Source organism: Pseudochaenichthys georgianus, chromosome 7, assembly GCF_902827115.2.
Source record: "Pseudochaenichthys georgianus chromosome 7, fPseGeo1.2, whole genome shotgun sequence".
NCBI lineage: Eukaryota > Metazoa > Chordata > Actinopteri > Perciformes > Channichthyidae > Pseudochaenichthys > Pseudochaenichthys georgianus.
The window spans coordinates 9,855,968-9,873,557 of record NC_047509.1 but is presented as its reverse complement, the minus strand read 5'-3'; the positions used below and the strand labels follow the sequence as shown (position 1 = coordinate 9,873,557).

Genomic DNA, 17,590 nt, shown 5'->3' with positions numbered 1-17,590 from the left:
GCTCTGTATTCAAAGCTAAACTCTCCCTCCAGAACAAGTTGTATTCCACATGAGTCACAGAAAAACTGGGACATTGACTTTGAAGCAGCAATAATGAATAAAACATCACTGCTCACTCAGTTTGCTTGAGGAATTTCTTTCACCACTTAAAACCAGTTATATATTGGCTATAGCTTAGAGTTGCAGGTAAAGATTATTTGTGTCCATATCAATAACTCAACAAAAAGGCCATTTGAAACTAACAAAACAAATATTTGATTTACAATCATGTGACACGATTGCGCTTAAGGAGCTGGAACCAGCAAAATGTCAAGAATTTTGCTTGAAATAATAACGATTATTCGAGCTTGATAATAGTATGCCATTCATCTTTTTGTCAATAATATGTGTTTCATGTTATACATTATATTGTTATGATATACATTTATTATCGTATCCTCATAAATAAAACCTTTATTCATAGTTCTGTCAGTAGCCTACATTCACGTCTTACGTCAAACAAAGTTACTCTGCCAGCCTTTTAACATTTTAGAACATCAGATATATCAAAAATAAACACAGGGCCTGTTGACATTTAGCAGACTATTGGCAGTGATTGCTATTCATTTTAAAAATATGAAACTACTTACCTCTGTTCAGGTTATTGATACGCATGATAAACCACTGCTGGAGCCTCCATCGGTTTCTGGGTTTGCCTCATGCATGGGCTACTCTATAAAACTATCGTTTCGGGAAGGATGCAAAAGTTTAGTGTAAATATGATCCTCCATTTTCAGAAGTTTTCTTTCCCAATTCAGAGTACGACGGAGGCTAAATAACGCCCCAGCTGATACAGCCAACACGTCGGTTCATAGAAACCCTGCAGCTTCACACCTCAGCTGCTCTACCTGCAGAAACTACTCTCACAAACAGGATGTGAAGTGACAGATATGTTGTTCTGTGAACACAGCGGCATCCCTCCGAGCCTGGCAGCTTTAACCGTCGGGAAAATGAAAACTTAATCAAGACAGAGAAACCATCTGTCCCACGGACAATGTGCGGCCACTTTCATTAGCGCCGTAAGAAGCTTAAAGTGCAGATGGACATCCTGTCACAAAGCGGACAGAGGGAGAAACGGAGAGGCCGAGTAATCTTCTCACGAGATGTCATGCCTTCGCCTTAAGATAACATTTGAAAAACATCTTTTTTATTATTAGTATTTGGCTGTCATTTTGCCAAACAGCAAACATGAGATTACACACCCTGTTTGTTTGGTTCAGGCTCCCGGAATGACATTTTAATTGTGCAAACCCACTAATGAAGCAAATCACACCACAAGTAACACTGAGGTATCATTGTTTTTTTAATTAAGTCTCACTAGAAAAGTAGATTAATTGTTCATAAAATAGTTTGAATTGCTAAGTGATTCATATTAGAAGATTGAAACTAATGTCATTTAAGATTTATAAATTCAATATAACAAGGATATTAGTATTTGTTTTTTTGTTCTTTACTTAAGACTTCCTATGTTTAGTTGCTTTTTTGATACATTAAAGATAACCAGTGAAGCATCCTTTCAATTCTGTTGCTGCCATAACAAGTGAATTTCCCTGGATAAATAAAGGTCCATCTTATCTTATCCTCATTGCTTCTAAGTAAACAGATGTTACCAAACAATCTGGCGAAAGAGGCAACCTTTATAACCGCAATAATACAACTTTATTAGACATTAGTGCACATTATTGTTCTCATTAGATTGACAAAGAAATAGCTACAACAGAAGTCAAAACAGCACATATACATCAACAAGGAAACAACGTTACAAATAGAAAAATAAATCTGTTAGGATCGGTAAGGATTTCATATTCAATCCTGGAGGTCAGACCTCAGTCAATGTTTACATCGTGGTATCAAATGTGCTGCTGCAACATCACAGAAACCCAGTGTTTGCATTCGGATGCAGTCACTTTGACATCAGTGCTGAGTGTTCAGGTGGTGAAATTGAGCTTGAAGAGAACCGTTTGGGGCGTGGTGACATCTGCCACCGCCAGCTCCTGTCCATCAGACAGGCCCAGCTCTGCACCAGGAGAGACAAATCATTGTATATGATATGTTTCAAAGATAGTCAGAAGCTACAACTCACTTAGGAAGACTGACAGGGAATAATTCAGGTTACCTTTCAAAGTCTTGCAGAGGTTCGGCCTGGTACGTTCCTCGATGGATTTAACAGACTGGAATACAAATGTTTTCGTAGTTTAATTGTGGTTTATAATGAAATGTAGCTGACAAAACATCAAGCAGCATTCTCAGGTACTCAATTATGTATATTACCTGCAAATACAGCGTCTTATTCTTCCCTTCAAGAGTTGTGGTGATAGCCGGAGATTTCATTTGTCTGTAAAGAATGAACGTTTAATCAGTCAGTGTAGTATATAGTGTAGTATAGTGTTTTATTCCAAATACTTACAGAGAGGCATTTTCTGTTAGGTACTCTAAAACCTCCTGTAATTTGGCCGAAGGAGGGAACTGGAGATCCTGAGGCACCTGGCTGCAGGCTGAACAGTTTTCCTGCCGATCAAATATGATTATTATTCTCCGTACATAGTGAATACAACGATTGCTGACAACATGGTCACTGGTGGTATCGGTTATTGAGACAACAACACACCTTTCGTTCAGCTTCAAAAGTGTAGGTGTACAGTCCGTCCACATCATTGAAGACCAGGTAATTATTTAAATGAATATATGCGCTAAAAAATAAAATCTGAGGTTAAGGGGTGTTCATTTGACCAATCAACTGGGCTGAAAGATTAAATTCTGCTTCTTACCTTGTAGCAATTTTAAAAACTTCAGTGGCACAGGCAGCTATGGAGAAAAACAAACAAAATTAAAGAGGCCTTATTATGCTTTTTGTAAAATAGTGACGTAACTATGTAACACTAGCGCTTCTATTGGCTTGCGAGATCTCTAAGTGGTTGGCCAATCTCAACAGAGCCGGCCAGCTAACCAATCAGAGCAGACTGGACTCTGGTTTCAGACAGAGGGTAAAAAGAGGTTCTACAGCACAGGCAGCATGAGAAAAAAAGCACTTTTTCAACATTAAAGCATGTAAATATGTCAGGCACAGAATACTAATATAAACCTGAACATGAGCATCAAAGGGCCACTTCAGTTGTGTGAACTGTGCAATTGTTTGGTCACAATATATATTGAATGTCTTCTCCAAAAAGAAATGCCCACAACTGTAACTAGATACAGCAGGCCTGTCAAATAATGACTTCTTCACATGTCAATTTGTTTTTGCAAAACAGTAAGGACTAAATTGAACCGTGCAACTTTCTTTAATGCACTATTTAATTAACTTAAATGTAACTTAAATAGTATCTTATATAACTACAAGGAATAGTTTGATTGATGCATAGATATAAGAAGCGTGTTTTATGTCTGCATCAATTTACAACAACGTTTCAGCTAGCTTGACAGTAATAGTATCCGTAACTACAGGGGGCTTAGCCAACGGCCTACTTATTTTGAAATTGCAGCAAAGATACGTCAACAATGTTTTTATATATTTCCTTTCTGTCAACATGTCTGAACAGCAAGCCTCAAAAACATCAGAGTGTCATACCAGCGATGACAGCATTAGTCGATGCCACAGCAGGAATGATCCTCTTCACAACTCCTGTGGCACAAAAACAGTCACACGTTTAATTCCAGCACACAGTTATACATACTTGTGAACTCGAGAGTAGTCAATTTTAATGAAACACATTATCAGGGAAAAACTGGCTAATGTATTACATTAGCATTGAATAAATTATTGTCTTTTAATTTACAAGTTCACCTTGAGTGAGTCGGTATGTCACTCCTGTAATGTTGAACTCTGCAGCTCTTTCTTGGGCTCTTTCAAACACCCACGCGATGTGCTCTGGATTGTCTCCATCTAAGCTGGTATCTGGTTGAGGGAAAGACCCTTGTAGTTAGCGTAAGTTGTGATGTAATTGTAATCATTTGCACAGATCGAAGGTTAAGTAACTTGATTAGATTTGTTAAAAACAGGAAAGAACATGTGAGCTTACCTCCAAAGGGCTTTTCTTTCGGCCACTGTAAGATTCTGGCATATTCAATGCAATGTTCTGGTAGCCGAGGCATTGACGCGATAGTGCACATGGGGAAGTTAATCTGTGGAGAGAAAGACATTTAAGTCGAGCACAAATGCATTTATAGGAGCAGTAGAAGCCCATTTTCTGCTCTACACAGTGAAATCAAACAGCTACAATATTAAAACTATAAAGTTACATGAGGAAGTACAATTCTTACTGTTTTTATAATTTGTTTTCTGTGTTTTGATAAGATCAGAAGTGCTAAATAGTAGTGATGGCGAGATGAAGCCTTATGAAGCTTTGAAGCTTTCCAGCCAATTGGTTCGCAAAAGGGTTCATCTCATGAGGCTTCATCATGGGCTTCATCTGAACACAAGCCCCCCCTGTTGGTCAAAGTGTGTAAAACAGGCAGGTTGGACATCTCAACAGTGTGCTCGATCTCATACAGAGTTCTCATTGAGTAAAGCCTTAGAATAACTCTAAACAACGAACAGAAAATCATATTTTCATGTTAACAATATTGTATTTATTCCAGTTTAATGATTGTGATTGAAAAGCCTAAGGAGGCTGGTAAACATTGCAAAGAGGGATTTGTATTCCTTAATAATATTCATAAACGTAACCATGTTGGAGCCTGAGAAAGGCTAAACCATATCAAAGAATACATTTATTAAGTACATTATCTCATTTAGCTGTAGCTTTTATAAACAACAAAAAATAAGTATTGTTCAGCCGTTGAACCAGGGACCCTGCGGTCATGAGTCAACTGCTTTCCAGCTGAGCCACAGCACACACGCTGAATCTCCTTGAAAACACTGCAACATATGTATTCCTGTATTATTGATGTTTTTATTCCTACATTTATTTATGCTTGTATCTATTTATTATGACATGTTCCGACCTCTATAAGTAAGGGTCTGAGCGCTCTTGATTCCATCGTGTCCCCAGGCCCGCCGGGTACAGGAGGGCTAATATGGTTCTTCTTATTATACATCCATGGGTATTATGAGCGTTGTGGTTCAACGGTTCAACCGATCTGAATTGCTTCCTGAAGCAGTCACGTGGTATCGACAGGCAGCGAGGCTTCGTTTGTCATCGATGACATCACTGGCCCAAAACGATACAAGCCTCGATACATGCTTCACAAAAAGCTTCGGGGATTACTCGACACACGCTCCGAAGCCTCTGCGCAATACGTAACATCACTACTAAATAGTCACTGCTGTGCTGGTGGTAGCTATGAACACTCCCCCCCCCCCAAACTAACAGCTGTTGCTGCAGATGGAAATGTTAAATATCTCCTCCTGTGCACCACAGATGCTGTCTCCCCCCCAAAAGACAAGTTCAACAACAGATCTTATGATTCAAATAACAGAAGAATTGTTTTTTTCTCTAATCATACAAATATTTTGATGTGAAACTCGAAGACGAATAGTGACCTGTGGCGGGTACAGCCCCAGTGTGCAGTCGATGCATGCGGTCATGCCGGGCAGAATGACCCGGGCGTTTCCTTTAAAGCCCTCCGTTCCTCCGTCTATCAGGGGGATGATGGAGCTGGGGTCCAGGACTCCGTCTTCATAGCTCAGGAGGGATATCTGGAGAAGGTAACGTCAATCATTGCCAGTGCTGGGGAGTGCTGAACTACATGTAATTCAAATTTTAAATATAGTTTGATAGCATGCATAATTGCTACATTTTCAAAGTAACATAAGCTCACTGATCTAACTCACCACTACTTACACTAATACCCTCCTAATATGCAGAGGTATATTAAGGTCAAATATTTTGCCTACCAGCATCCCGTTCATCCAGCGTCTGGCTATGATGGAGTCCAGTCCACAGACGATGATGTGAAACTCTGGGAAAAGATGAGCATTTTAAACCTCTGACAAACTTCCTCTGTAAACTAAACTGAAGTATAGATTGTGTAAGAAAAGCACTCACGCCTGTAGAAAGACTCGTCAAAGTCTTGGATCTTCTTAAAGTGACTGCATGTTATTTATAAGGAAAAAATACCACAGTCGAGATATTTTTACACTGCAAACTATATCTGATATGTTTTTCAGCTGTGAAAACCGTGGATGGAAAGGATACGGGACAACTCTACATCCAGGGATACGACTGTTGATGAAGTCGGCAGCCACTTCTGCCTTTGGTCGACCAACATCTTTGGGCCTAATTGGATGCAAAAAACTATTATTAATTACAGGACATTTGAGACGCTTAAAGTCATTTGATTTAAATTGATTAAATCTCTCTGCTGCAGATGCAGAGGACATGGTATTTTTCATTTATTTTCAATCGAGGGCTAAGCTAATCATATCATGTACTCTTCATTATTAAAACTATTAAATTATTTTATTATTTTTTTACTACACAATGCATTTCTGTGAAAACTGTAATATTGAGGAAAATAGAACTGAAGCCTACCTGAAAAGAAACTGCCTGTTGAGGTTGGACAAATCAATCGTGTCCATGTCAACCACATGAATCAGACGAAACCCAGAGAGGCCCTAAAGCACAACAAGATTTAGAAAGCAAATACATTTTATTTCTCAGCTTACACTTCAGAAGTAAGTCCATTTAACATAAATTAAAGGTATTTCCTACCAGATTTTTGAGGAGTTCACACCCAAGTCCTCCTGCACCAATGACAAGAATCTTGCATGTCTCCAACAAGAACTGTAGAGACTGAGATAAAAGAAACACCGCAATAATAAAGAAATGAAAATATACTGCGATTTGAAATATCTCAGTCACTAGACAATGTAAATATATAAGCTTTCTCACTCTAAACTGTTTCATTTTAAGATGTGAAAATACTGATCTTTATTATTATGATCTTTTGCTATGAAAGTATTTCGGTTACCTCAGTGCTTGGCTCAAAGTCAGGATGGGTGAACGGTCCAGGTCGCTCCAAAAACTTCCTCACATGATTCCACCGGCCATCCCAGTCGCAACCAGCGTCCCCATGTCCTCCAACTACAGCCATTCTGGACACACAACACACTGAGATATACTGACCTTGCACCATAACTTAGATCAGTACATTTCTGCCTACTTATTCCTCTAGAAATGCCATTACACAAATGTGTAAGGATGTGTGAAGAAGGCTGTGAAAGAAAGCAGTTGGCAGCATTTAAAACTGCTATTTTGTGAATAGTATGGTTATTTAAATGAAGACAACTTTAATCTTTTGAGATTATACAACCTAGATGTTTTGAGTGTCTGGTTGGATAGTGGTTCCCAAAATGTTAGTCAGCACCACCACAAGGCATTGAGAGGCCACAAGATTGTATCCTACGTAGGAAATAGTAATACATACTTCTGCAAACAAACAACACCATTTGTTTGGCACCTATTTAATCTTGTATTCAATATTCTTGGGGTCCCTAAATCATATTCTAGAAAATGTGTGTGGGGAAAGTCGCCCTTCATTAAGATATGACTAACTGAAGATAATGCAGTGAGTTTATTAAGAAATCCCATTTTCCTGAGAATCCTCATTAACAGGTGCCTTGTCCCATTTCCACAATACATACCAATTGAATGCAATATGAACTATACTTGCATTTAAAAATAAGAAATCAATATAGTTAATGGATTATACCAACAGGAACATTGTAAATACCTGACTTGTCACACATGGATATGCATATTTGGACTGTCATTATCATTATGAACTTGATGTTTCATACACACTTTCAGTAGCTGCTCCATTTGTACTTTGTACATTGCATTGTGGGCCATGTTTGTATCACATGTTGTAATGTTATGTTTACTTTTTTGAGTTTGCTTTGCACTCTACATACTCAAAACCTTTTTAGGATTAGTATTTAGTATGAAGTTCGTACAAAGTTTTAGTTGGATTGTTATTCCGGATGTGCCTTGTAAGGAGGATGCAGGATTGGTGCAGTGCAGGGTGTCTGTGTTATGTTTGGTATTGTGAATGGATACGCTGTGTAAACGGAGACATTTTACAAACAACCAGCTGGGTTTCTAAGGCTGTCCCTTGCAGAAATGTTTTATTTTACATGTCTCCTGGCCCAGCAGTCGCGGCTCAAACCTGCTGCCAGTCAGAGACCTTTATTTAGCAATCGTCACTAACTTCTCAGTCACGTCCTCTATTCGCCTTCTTTTCTTCTCCCTGCAAGAACAGAGTAAAACAGGGTTCAAGCATGCCGGGTTAACGACAAACGGCGCGGGTTAAACTACGATTCAATTATGTTTTTAGTCCATTGAGACTTACGGCTCCTCGGCATCCGCCATACTTTCACGGTCCCATGTCCTCGATTGTGTCTGCCATGTTTCCGAGGGTCAAACATGCACGCTATGCGCAAAGGACCCAAAGGCCATATGGAGAAATGTATTCTTCTACTCGAACCCAACTAACTGATCTTTAAATGTGTCCATGTTTAAGGTAAATGTCTCGTGTCAGATAAGATTATATATTGAGGTGGATCAAATATGTTATTTATTTTTTTAATATAAAAAGTGTGCTAGATTTTGCCATAAAAATACTGATACAACTAAGTGATTTAATAAGAAAAAAAAGAGAACAAAAAAACTTAAATATTGTATGTATTAACAAAAGGCGCGGCTACATTTAAGAATTTAAATACATTTAAATATCAACAATTTTCCTAAAAATAACTCTAATAATCTTGTTTTTACTAATTAACCTGTATGTATCTGTATATTTTAGTATTCCGTTTGTTTTAATTTAATGTGTCTGAATAAACAAGCTTGCTATTGTTCATCCCCTACGTTGATGTTAAAATAACTGAAAATAAGTTAAATGTTTTTTTAACAAATAAACCTGTATTAGTGTTCTTTTAAATGTATTAATTGTATTTGTCTAAATAAACAACTCCGGCTATGGTTTCTTAAATCCCTATATCATAATTCTTATTTTTAAATGTTATTTGTACACTGTAATCATCAAGGAAATCTGTGCATTGATTGGTGCAGCTGCGCATTCTAGAACGCAAGTGTAAAACGCTTGAGACTTTAGCTCTCGTGAGATTTCGAGCGAGAGTACGGCTTGTTGTTAAGACGGTGATCAGCTGTCCTGTCAAAAATATTACGCAGCTAGCTCCTGTGGGTATGTTTTTGTAGTCGCTTCACTACACGTTGAAGACATGGCAGCCAAAATGGAGCTTGCACCCCTTAGACAGTGGGATGATTTCTACCCCGGGACGGACCGGTTCGCCAAACCCGAGTTTGGAGATGTAACGAAGTGGAACAACAGAGTGATCAGTAATCTGATGTACTACCAGACCAATTATTTCGCGGCGGCTGTAGTGGTTTTCCTCATTGTAGGGTAAGTCATGGTAGCATGCTAACGAGGCTAGCTAGCATCTATGGTTGGGTGTTTAATTAGCCTGCATACCTTCTACCCACCACACCCATGACCACTCATGCTATTTCTGTAACAATTGTATTGTTGAGGCGATCTTTGTGGCACATCCATTTAAAGCCTATTTTATATTTCTTCTTCTAGGCCTATAGCAAATTTTCTTTTTACATATTATTCAGTAGCATCAACTATCAGTTAAATAATAACTTTTGAGCTAACATTAGATGTTTGCAAGTGATCACCCTTAGTCTCTGTAGTCTGTATATTAAAATAAATGTTACTTATCGGGGTTTTAAGTTTGTTTGAGAAACTGTGATGTTATCTTGGATCTCCTACCGTCAGTTATCAATTCAAGAATTTCTTTATTTTCTGTGCATCTTTCAAGCTGGTTTGGTAATTGTCTTTGAATAGATCATGATGTATTGATTAGTATAGGCCTTAATGCAGGCATATGCCCTCTTTTGGTTCATACCAGCTGTCAGGATGTTAGAAATTGTTATTGTTACCACTAGGTTGTGCTATTAAAACAATGCCAACACCTTCATGTACAATATGCCACTTTCCTGTTACAATATTCAGGTTCCTGAACCCATTTGGCATGTTTCTGGGAGGAGTTGTGGTGGCTCTGGTCTTCATGGGCTCAGTGTGGGCCGGAGAGAACCAGGCCATGGTGAAGAACTTCAAGAAGAAGAACCCCTCGGTGTTTGTCGTCTGTGTAATGGTCACCAGCTACTTCCTGCTGTCGCTGTGTGGAGGCGTCCTGGTCTTCATGTTTGGCATCACCTTCCCCTTGCTGTGTAAGTCACGTTGCTTACTTTAAAAAAAATAAGTTTTCAAAGAAGACATCTTATTCATGCTCTCAGAGAGCCCTCCTTATCATGCAGTGCACTACATTCACTTTCCCACATTTTATATAATATGAAATATATGCTCTATTTAGTGTCCTTATAAATTCCCATGGTGCAAGTTTGCGGAGTTGTCTAGGTCCAGAGATGGTTTTTAATTGTTACCATATGCATTTTGGTCATGTGACAACACAACAATTCTGTTTCCAAGATCAATATTGAGCAAGTTTGACGTTGTTCTTTAAGAAAAAAAGTTGTTGCCATTGTTGCCACAACCTCTACTGTAGCTGCTTGACCTGGGAAATAAAAGACACGTACACAACAAAATATAACATGGAAACTTTGAGCTGTGTAGTTCTTCATTGTTTTCTTTAGGTTCCTACACACTCCCGTGTGGGAACCTAAAGAAAACATGTGGTTTTAGGGCATGGCTCTTGTACAATTAGGAATGTGTGTGTGAATACATCTTTCTCTCCTTCTGTATGCGCTCCGATTTTGATACAAAATATCTGCTAACTTTAAGGCATCAAATAAATTCCCTGCTTGACACCTGTTATTTTACAAGCAATTCACGTCACAACACTTTCATTTAACAGATGTGACACAGATATGAATTCACTCTAGTGCGCATCATTATAGATTTAGTGCTTGGCCTAACCTGATTAAAATGATAACCTTCGTTCCCTACGGCATATCCAAAACAGTCATTGGCTAATGTTATATGTTAAAGGTCCCATGTCATGCTTTTCCGGTTCTTACCCGTCCCCTTGTGTGTTATGAAGGTGTTTCTGCATGTAAACGGTCTGCAGAGTCACAAACCCTCAAAGTACACCCTGTAGCGAGTACAACTCTAACACAGAAAAGACCTGTCTATGCTGCCCCAGAACGCCTCGTTGGAGATTTCTCTTTTTCTTCCTGGTACTAAGTGACGTAACAACGGGTGGGTCCATTTGGGTCGTCTGTGGTCAATCTGTGGAGCTCCACACACACTCTTTTTTTGGGGGGGTGATAGTGGAGCCTCGCAGCGCGGAGAAACTGTGGCGTGCTTACACTAGGTGCGCTGCGTTTGGGGGTGCGATGCAGGTGCTAGTGGAGCCTCGCAGATTGGGCTGCCCCCCACTTCCCGCATCCATTCGCGATGTCTCGCAGCAAGCAGGAAACCACACCAGTAAGCCAGCTCGCACTGTCAGCTCCTCGTAGCAGCGAGCTGACCAATCAGAGCACACTGGGCTCACAGGGAGGGGGGGGCAGGAGCTCCAACAAGCCGTTTAGGACAGAGAGTGAATACACATACTATACAGAGATGCTGTACGAGAAACCAATGTGAGTTTGGAAAATTGCACAATATAAATCTATTCTAGTAGACCTCAGCAATGGAATTATGATCAGTAGAAATGGCCATGACATGGGACCTTTAAACTGTTAGGGAAGATGGTGACTCACACAGGGATGAGTAACAGAGGTTTTCCTGTGGGTGAACAAGTTTTTCCAAGCACTCTCTCATTCTGACTCACTAGGGATTGAACAGCATGTACAGTGTTACTGACAGGCATTCACTCATGACACAGATTGCAAAATAAAGTCAGCATTACACATCGAGCTGTACTGTCGTTCAGATGAATGATTGTGGGTTTGCTTCAGCCTGCTAAACACATTTTGAGTCAGGCAGTCAGCAGGGTGGTTTAGTAAATGGATTGGTTGGATCATTAAAGCAAATGTAGCTGCTCCAACATCATGGCCGATAGGTGAAACGGTTTGATCGCTTCCCAGGAGGCCTGCCTGCTGCGGCTTGTGTTGAGGGGTTGCTATGGGTTGTTGATTTGGACACAACTACATTTACTTGCTGATGTCATGCGTTCAGTATCTGCCTGCCATGGGAATACAATACACTTTGATCCCTTCTCCTGCTTTAGTTGCAAGAGTATCACATTTTAGTTTCCCTATTTTCCTTAGCTGTATTCCAGTTAAAAATCCAATATTAAGGTTGAGACACTGAAATGTATATCTAAAACCTCACATGTTGTTGTTTTTTTAAATGTAGTAATTCTGATCCATGCGTCTCTGAGACTGCGCAACATGAAGAACAAAATGGAGAACAGGATTGAGGGTATTGGGCTGAAGAAGACCCCCATGGGCATCATCATGGATCTCCTGGATCAGCAGGAGGAGAAAATGAACAAGATTCAGGATTTCCTTGAAAGCAAAATTAAAGATTAAGGCTATAATCAAACGTGTGCCAAGGGGAGTCGGTATCATACAGCATGGATTAAAACTTCCTTCGCATAGTCCCATGTGTGGAGAGTTTTTTACCATGTAAACATGTCATGTTACTGATGTTGGCATTCCCATATTTTATATCCATTTTGGTTTTCTTAATTCTCTTATACTTTACTCACAGATAGATGGTAACATTATAACATGATTTGCACAATCACAGCGTGGATTGGATGTTGAAAGACAATGGGCACCAACAAAAAGTTACCAAAGTTCATTCATTTGTCAATTTTCCTAAAACACATCATTACCCTTGTCCACAACGCACTTTGTTCCACATGACGACTGACTTTGTATTTCAGAAAATGAAGCAGAATGTCTGAACACAATGTCTATAGTGTCAATTGTGTTTGTTAAAATAATCAGATGCTTGCAGTTTGCTACCTCAAAACAAGCATGTTTGATTCACCCAGTGAACTGTCAAATTACATTACATGTCATTTGTTAGACGCTTTTATCCAAAGCGACTTACATACATTCAGTACTGTGGACAATCCCCACAGGAGCAATGTGGGGACACAATGACATGCTGACTGCAGTGAGGTTTGAACCTGTTTGAACCTTGACCCCCTGATCCAAACACCAAGGCTCTACCCACTGAGCCAGCATCCCCCCTAAATGCTTATTAAACAGCAATAACTCCCATTGTGTCACTCCAGGAGCTGAATACTGACATGAGACCTGTTTGTAGACAGAATTATGTGGTCATGGAAATTTAAATATTCCTAATCTCAAAAGATGTGTGTACACACTTCTTGACCTTGCAGGCTGGCCTGAGTGTTCTGATCAAAGCTATGCAATATTAAAAAATGAATGGCAAGTGCAGCTTTATTGTTTGAATATTATGTCATGATGTGTACATGTTTGTTGTTTCTGATGCGTCTTTATTTCCATGATATGGCATGCGGAAATATATAAAATGGCTACAGGATACAATCATATTAAATTAATAAAATTGCCCTATTTTCCCCATTTCCTGTTAGGATGAAATCCATTTTCGATTTGAAAAAATAGGAATTCCAAATTCAGTGTGTCATCTGTAATGTTAAGTGTTTGTTTTATACTGAAAGTATGAGCAGTTTCCTGTTGCTTTTATACATATGCAGATTAACTGTTTGTGTGTGGTACTTTCACAGATGGCAGTTCAGGAAGATTGTTTATGTTACACGGATGCTACATTATATATGTTCTGTTTTTATGCAACTGTTTCATTCTTGACAGTGATGATTAATTCACAGAACTTGACTTAAAACATGGCAGTCCTATATAGAAATAAAGATGACCTGATTTATGTTGCATTCTTGTCCCTATTCATTCTAAAATATAGAAATATATTTAACATCAAACGCAGTTCAAACCGGAGAGACGTGATGTAAGGAATACATATTTATTATTTACACGTCATATGAATGAAATGATTGCCATGATAATACAAAAGGAGACTGTAATGGTGTTTGGCGATTAGGCCCCGGTCAAGATAATCATTCAGGAGGGAAAGAACCGCTCCGATGAAATCCCCGGGGTCTAGACACTGGTGGTGGTGATAAGTAGGTGGGACCGTTCTGAAGAAGGAAGTTTAGCTTCGTCCTGGAGGAGACGGGAGGCGAGAGGGGTGGAGGCGGGTTGCGTGTAGTCACCTGAAATGACAACTGACAGGGAGGAAGAGCAGGTATTTAAGGAATTTAGCCTGTGCAGCAATTGGCTGCTGAGGGGTGACGCCCTCATATTTAATGAGGGGGGAAGGGAGCAATAGAGTGACGTGTAAGTGACTCATGTTAGGTCTTCCTTATTGAACTTGCGCTAAAGCTTTCATTTGTTTTGGCCTTATTTGGGTTACATCTCTGTGAGAAACAAAGTGATTGTAGAATATTACTGAAATTAAAATCTTATTTATGACCCTAATGAATATCCCCTTGTGGATTATACAAATTTATTTCAGTTTGACTAATTACCTCTAAAATCTGAACGGCAATGATACTCAGGGGATCCATTTACTTTGGACACAGATATATTCCTTATAATACAAATGAAAAAGAAGGGAAGAAAGAAAAACCGAGGCAAAGAGAAGATTTTTTTTTAATAACAAAAAGTAAATAATTTGAACAGGATTGCTCGAGAGTACATCTAACATCAATCAAACAAACCTATAAACCTACATTTATTTTAAAAAGCAATGTCAAGAAATATGTGAGCAACGGCAAAAGCTTAATATGGGACATTCTTACTCATTGATAGCTTTTTTTATGAGTAACTAAAGCAACAGTTAGTGTGCTAACGAGAGTGGAACAACAACCATCCAATATTTATTTTTGTGTAATAAAAGTATGGTTTCACTCTTATTTTGCAGTTAATTATATAATATATGTAAAATAAACATACAGTATGGTGAAGATTAGAAAACCAACAGCTGTAGCAAGTTTCAGCCTCAGAAGAGACTTGTTTCAGCCGATTCCAATTCTTTGGGGAGCGGCACCTGCAAGCAGCGACAACGAAAAGATTACTAAGATTTCCAGAAGGTGTACACAACAACACACAGGCAACAATTTATACGCTTTAAAACAAGTGAGAGAATATATTCATATGGCAAACACTCTTCTGATCTGAAAAAATGTAACACCGTCAACAGTACATTTTCAAACGGTTAAATTACTGATCAACACAAATTTAGCTTGCATTACAACTTCTTGTAGACTCACATTTTTCAGATGGGCCACGTTGCTCTTTTTTATTTCACTCAGCAGATCATCACGGGGTGTGAAGTCAATCTTAGCTGGCTCTCGTCTGCGAGGGACGGGCTTCAAAGTCTTAATCACTTCAGTCAGGTTTGGTCTTTCATCTATCACCTCTCCATCGCCTACATCCATCGCCCGGTGAGTCTTCTTCAGTTGGAAATGAGCTGGCTGGGGTCTCTTGTTATCCCTCGGGTCCAGGTCCAGAAAAGGGTCACGTTTCTTGGGAGTCCTCTTCAGCTGGACGTCCCTCAAAAAGCCTGCTGGTTCGGCACTGGGTTGTTTGGGAGTGCTGTTTTGTTTCACCTTCTTCTGGGGCTCTCGTTGTTTTGCCTCGCGCTGCGTTTGAGGTTCGCTGCTCGGTTCAGACGAGGGTGGGATAAACCCGTGCTCCTGCAGGAGTTCCATAGACGGTACATACCCGAGCATCTCAAGCAAACCAGGAGGCAGGTTTAGACTGTTCTCATACATCTGCATCATCTTCTTCTGCTCCATGGCCTGCTGCTGCTTCTGATCCTCCTTCCTCAGCTGCCTCTGGCGGTCCAGATTCCGGGTCAAAAGGTTGGTCACCACCATCCTGGGCCCCGCCTGCTCAAAGTGGTAGCCCATCTTCAGGAGGGTGTTGTTGGCCTTGAGCAGGCGTGAGATCTCCATCTCTGCGTGGTGACCCAGCATGTGCCTCTGGTTGTGAAAACGCAGCTCTGTGAGGGTCTCGTTGAATTGGAGGCAGCGGATGATGGCCACGATGCCCTTTCCGGTTACAAAGTTAGACTCGATGTTCAAAGTGGTAATGCTTCGATTCTCTCGTAACATGTTAGCCAGGTGGAAAGAGATATTTTCATCCACACCGGTGTTGGCTATGCTGAATGTTTTCACTTGTCTGTTCTTCTTCAAAGCGTTGACGTAGTCTAAGAGCATCTCTTTGGGAATGTTTTCTATGTTGTTTAAATTAATCTCAGTGATAGAGGGGTTGTTGTTGCGGACTTTGTCAAGAGTCGTCTCCAAGTTTGTCTCATTTCCTGAGGGTCTTGATGTCATTTTTATATTATTGAATGCTAGCTTCGGTATATTTAATTTGTTAATTTGTCTCTCTTCTTTCTGCGGGAGCAAATTATTGATTTCTTTTATCTCCGGCTCCTCTGCTGCCTCTTTGGGAAGCGAAGAGTCTGTCGTTTTAATTTCCTCTTTCTCTTCAACTTGTGATGTGCCGGGCCTTTGGGCTACGCTCTCAGTCTTCTCCTTTGTGTCTGATAAAGGCTGATTGTCATCTGTATTGTTTTCCGATACATTTTCCGTGTTAGTGTCTAGATGATCTACATGCTTGTTTATATTTTCATGGTTTTCTGTTTTTATCTCTTCTTCATCTTTTGTATCCACTCGTTTTTCCTTTTCATCCGCTTCATCTACTTCATCCGTCTCTTCAACAATTTCCTCAATGATCTCCTCTATAATTTCCTCTCCATCTGTACCATCTACTTCTTCCTCAATGACTTCCTCTATCACTTCATACTCCACCACGTCTTCTTCTTCTTCTTCTTCTTTCTTTTCCTTTTCCTCCCTCAAAGTTCTCTGATTAAAAACAACATCAGGCACAAGTTAGAAATCCTGCCTTTAACATCTAACACGTAGGGACTGTATGGTTCTTAAGTCAGTATAATATCTTAAATTGATCTGTACCCAACCATTTGAGATGTTGACCTCTTACCTCGCTGGGCAGCAGAGTAGTAGGCAATCTTTCTTCCTCTAGCATACGGTTGGACTCTTTCTCCCAGTAGAGGTAACCAACCAGCGATCGGTGGTCAAACGTCCCTGTTGGAAGTTTTTCCGTCTGGTCCTTTTGTCTCTGGCCCACCGGTACCCTCTCATCTGGGGCGATAATAACATCCATTTCACTCTGGAGCTCCTTAAGCTCCTCCGGCGAAAGCATAGCAAGAAGTTCATCCTCATCAATATCCTCTTCATTGAGATCCTCAAGGTCTTTACTGTTTGACATATTTGCTTCTTTCTTCTGCTGAAATCAAAAATGAAGTATAACCTATATGTCCAATCTATGACTCAGGACAGAGCGAACTGAGAAGCCTCTGACTTTGACTTCAGCTAGGAACTGTTGGCTCCTGCCGCATGTGGAATCTAAAATTAAACGCTGTGAAAGGCATGGAAGATATTTAAAATACCAGCAGTGAGCATACTACATTCTTCTTTCAGCCCCTGCTCCCAGCTGGCCTGGCTGTCAGGATCTTTTGGGATGACAGCTGCTTCAGGAAAAGTGTGGGATTGACAGCAGCAGGTGGACCATTTAAA

General features: G+C 39.9%; 3 protein-coding genes across 4 annotated transcripts; 1 reads left to right on the top strand and 2 right to left on the bottom strand.

The window, feature by feature from the left end:
• Positions 1-1,675: 1,675 nt before the first annotated feature.
• LOC117450116 (NEDD8-activating enzyme E1 catalytic subunit-like) lies at positions 1,676-8,420 on the bottom strand. Of its 2 annotated transcripts, none has more exons than XM_034088154.2 (18): positions 8,332-8,420; positions 8,191-8,229; positions 6,952-7,075; positions 6,693-6,773; positions 6,513-6,595; positions 6,177-6,257; positions 6,027-6,070; positions 5,876-5,940; positions 5,522-5,677; positions 4,059-4,161; positions 3,824-3,934; positions 3,608-3,661; positions 2,808-2,844; positions 2,648-2,729; positions 2,447-2,547; positions 2,311-2,374; positions 2,156-2,210; positions 1,676-2,056 (listed from the first exon to the last, which is right to left on the bottom strand). In XM_034088154.2, exons 1-18 carry the CDS (start codon positions 8,349-8,351, stop codon positions 1,968-1,970), a joined length of 1,389 nt encoding a protein of 462 aa, XP_033944045.1. In that variant the 5' UTR covers positions 8,352-8,420; the 3' UTR covers positions 1,676-1,967. The 2 variants fall into 2 exon arrangements, with proteins under 2 accessions (XP_033944045.1, XP_033944046.1); XM_034088155.2 differs by having other exon boundaries at positions 8,167-8,229; positions 8,332-8,349.
• Positions 8,421-9,134: 714 nt separating this feature from the next.
• On the top strand, positions 9,135-13,851 carry LOC117449615 (PRA1 family protein 3-like). Its single transcript, XM_034087392.1, has 3 exons — positions 9,135-9,405; positions 10,021-10,238; positions 12,328-13,851. The coding sequence occupies exons 1-3, from the start codon at positions 9,224-9,226 to the stop codon at positions 12,501-12,503; spliced, it is 576 nt and encodes a 191-aa protein (XP_033943283.1). The 5' UTR covers positions 9,135-9,223; the 3' UTR covers positions 12,504-13,851.
• A 767-nt stretch (positions 13,852-14,618) lies between these two features.
• lmod3 (leiomodin 3 (fetal)) lies at positions 14,619-17,383 on the bottom strand. Its single transcript, XM_034087073.2, has 3 exons — positions 16,995-17,383; positions 15,257-16,858; positions 14,619-15,033 (listed from the first exon to the last, which is right to left on the bottom strand). Exons 1-3 carry the CDS (start codon positions 17,280-17,282, stop codon positions 14,986-14,988), a joined length of 1,938 nt encoding a protein of 645 aa, XP_033942964.1. The 5' UTR covers positions 17,283-17,383; the 3' UTR covers positions 14,619-14,985.
• Between the last annotated feature and the right edge of the window lie 207 nt (positions 17,384-17,590).

Excerpts from the sequence above, each read along its gene's own strand:
- LOC117450116 (XM_034088154.2), bottom strand. The coding sequence starts at position 8,351 with ATGGCGGATGCCGAGGAGCC. Across the intron at positions 2,730-2,807 it reads GTTTTTAAAATTGCTACAAG|CGCATATATTCATTTAAATA; the intron begins GTAAGAAGCAGA and ends TTTATTTTTTAG. Across the intron at positions 2,375-2,446 it reads CTAACAGAAAATGCCTCTCT|ACAAATGAAATCTCCGGCTA; the intron begins GTAAGTATTTGG and ends CATTCTTTACAG.
- lmod3 (XM_034087073.2), bottom strand. The coding sequence starts at position 17,282 with ATGTCAAACAGTAAAGACCTTGAGGATCTCAATGAAGAGGATATTGAT. Across the intron at positions 16,859-16,994 it reads CTACTCTGCTGCCCAGCGAG|AGAACTTTGAGGGAGGAAAA; the intron begins GTAAGAGGTCAA and ends GTTTTTAATCAG. Across the intron at positions 15,034-15,256 it reads ACGTGGCCCATCTGAAAAAT|GTGCCGCTCCCCAAAGAATT; the intron begins GTGAGTCTACAA and ends CGCTGCTTGCAG.
- LOC117449615 (XM_034087392.1), top strand. The coding sequence starts at position 9,224 with ATGGCAGCCAAAATGGAGCTTGCACCCCTTAGACAGTGGGATGATTTC. Across the intron at positions 9,406-10,020 it reads GTGGTTTTCCTCATTGTAGG|GTTCCTGAACCCATTTGGCA; the intron begins GTAAGTCATGGT and ends TACAATATTCAG. Across the intron at positions 10,239-12,327 it reads CATCACCTTCCCCTTGCTGT|TAATTCTGATCCATGCGTCT; the intron begins GTAAGTCACGTT and ends TTTTAAATGTAG.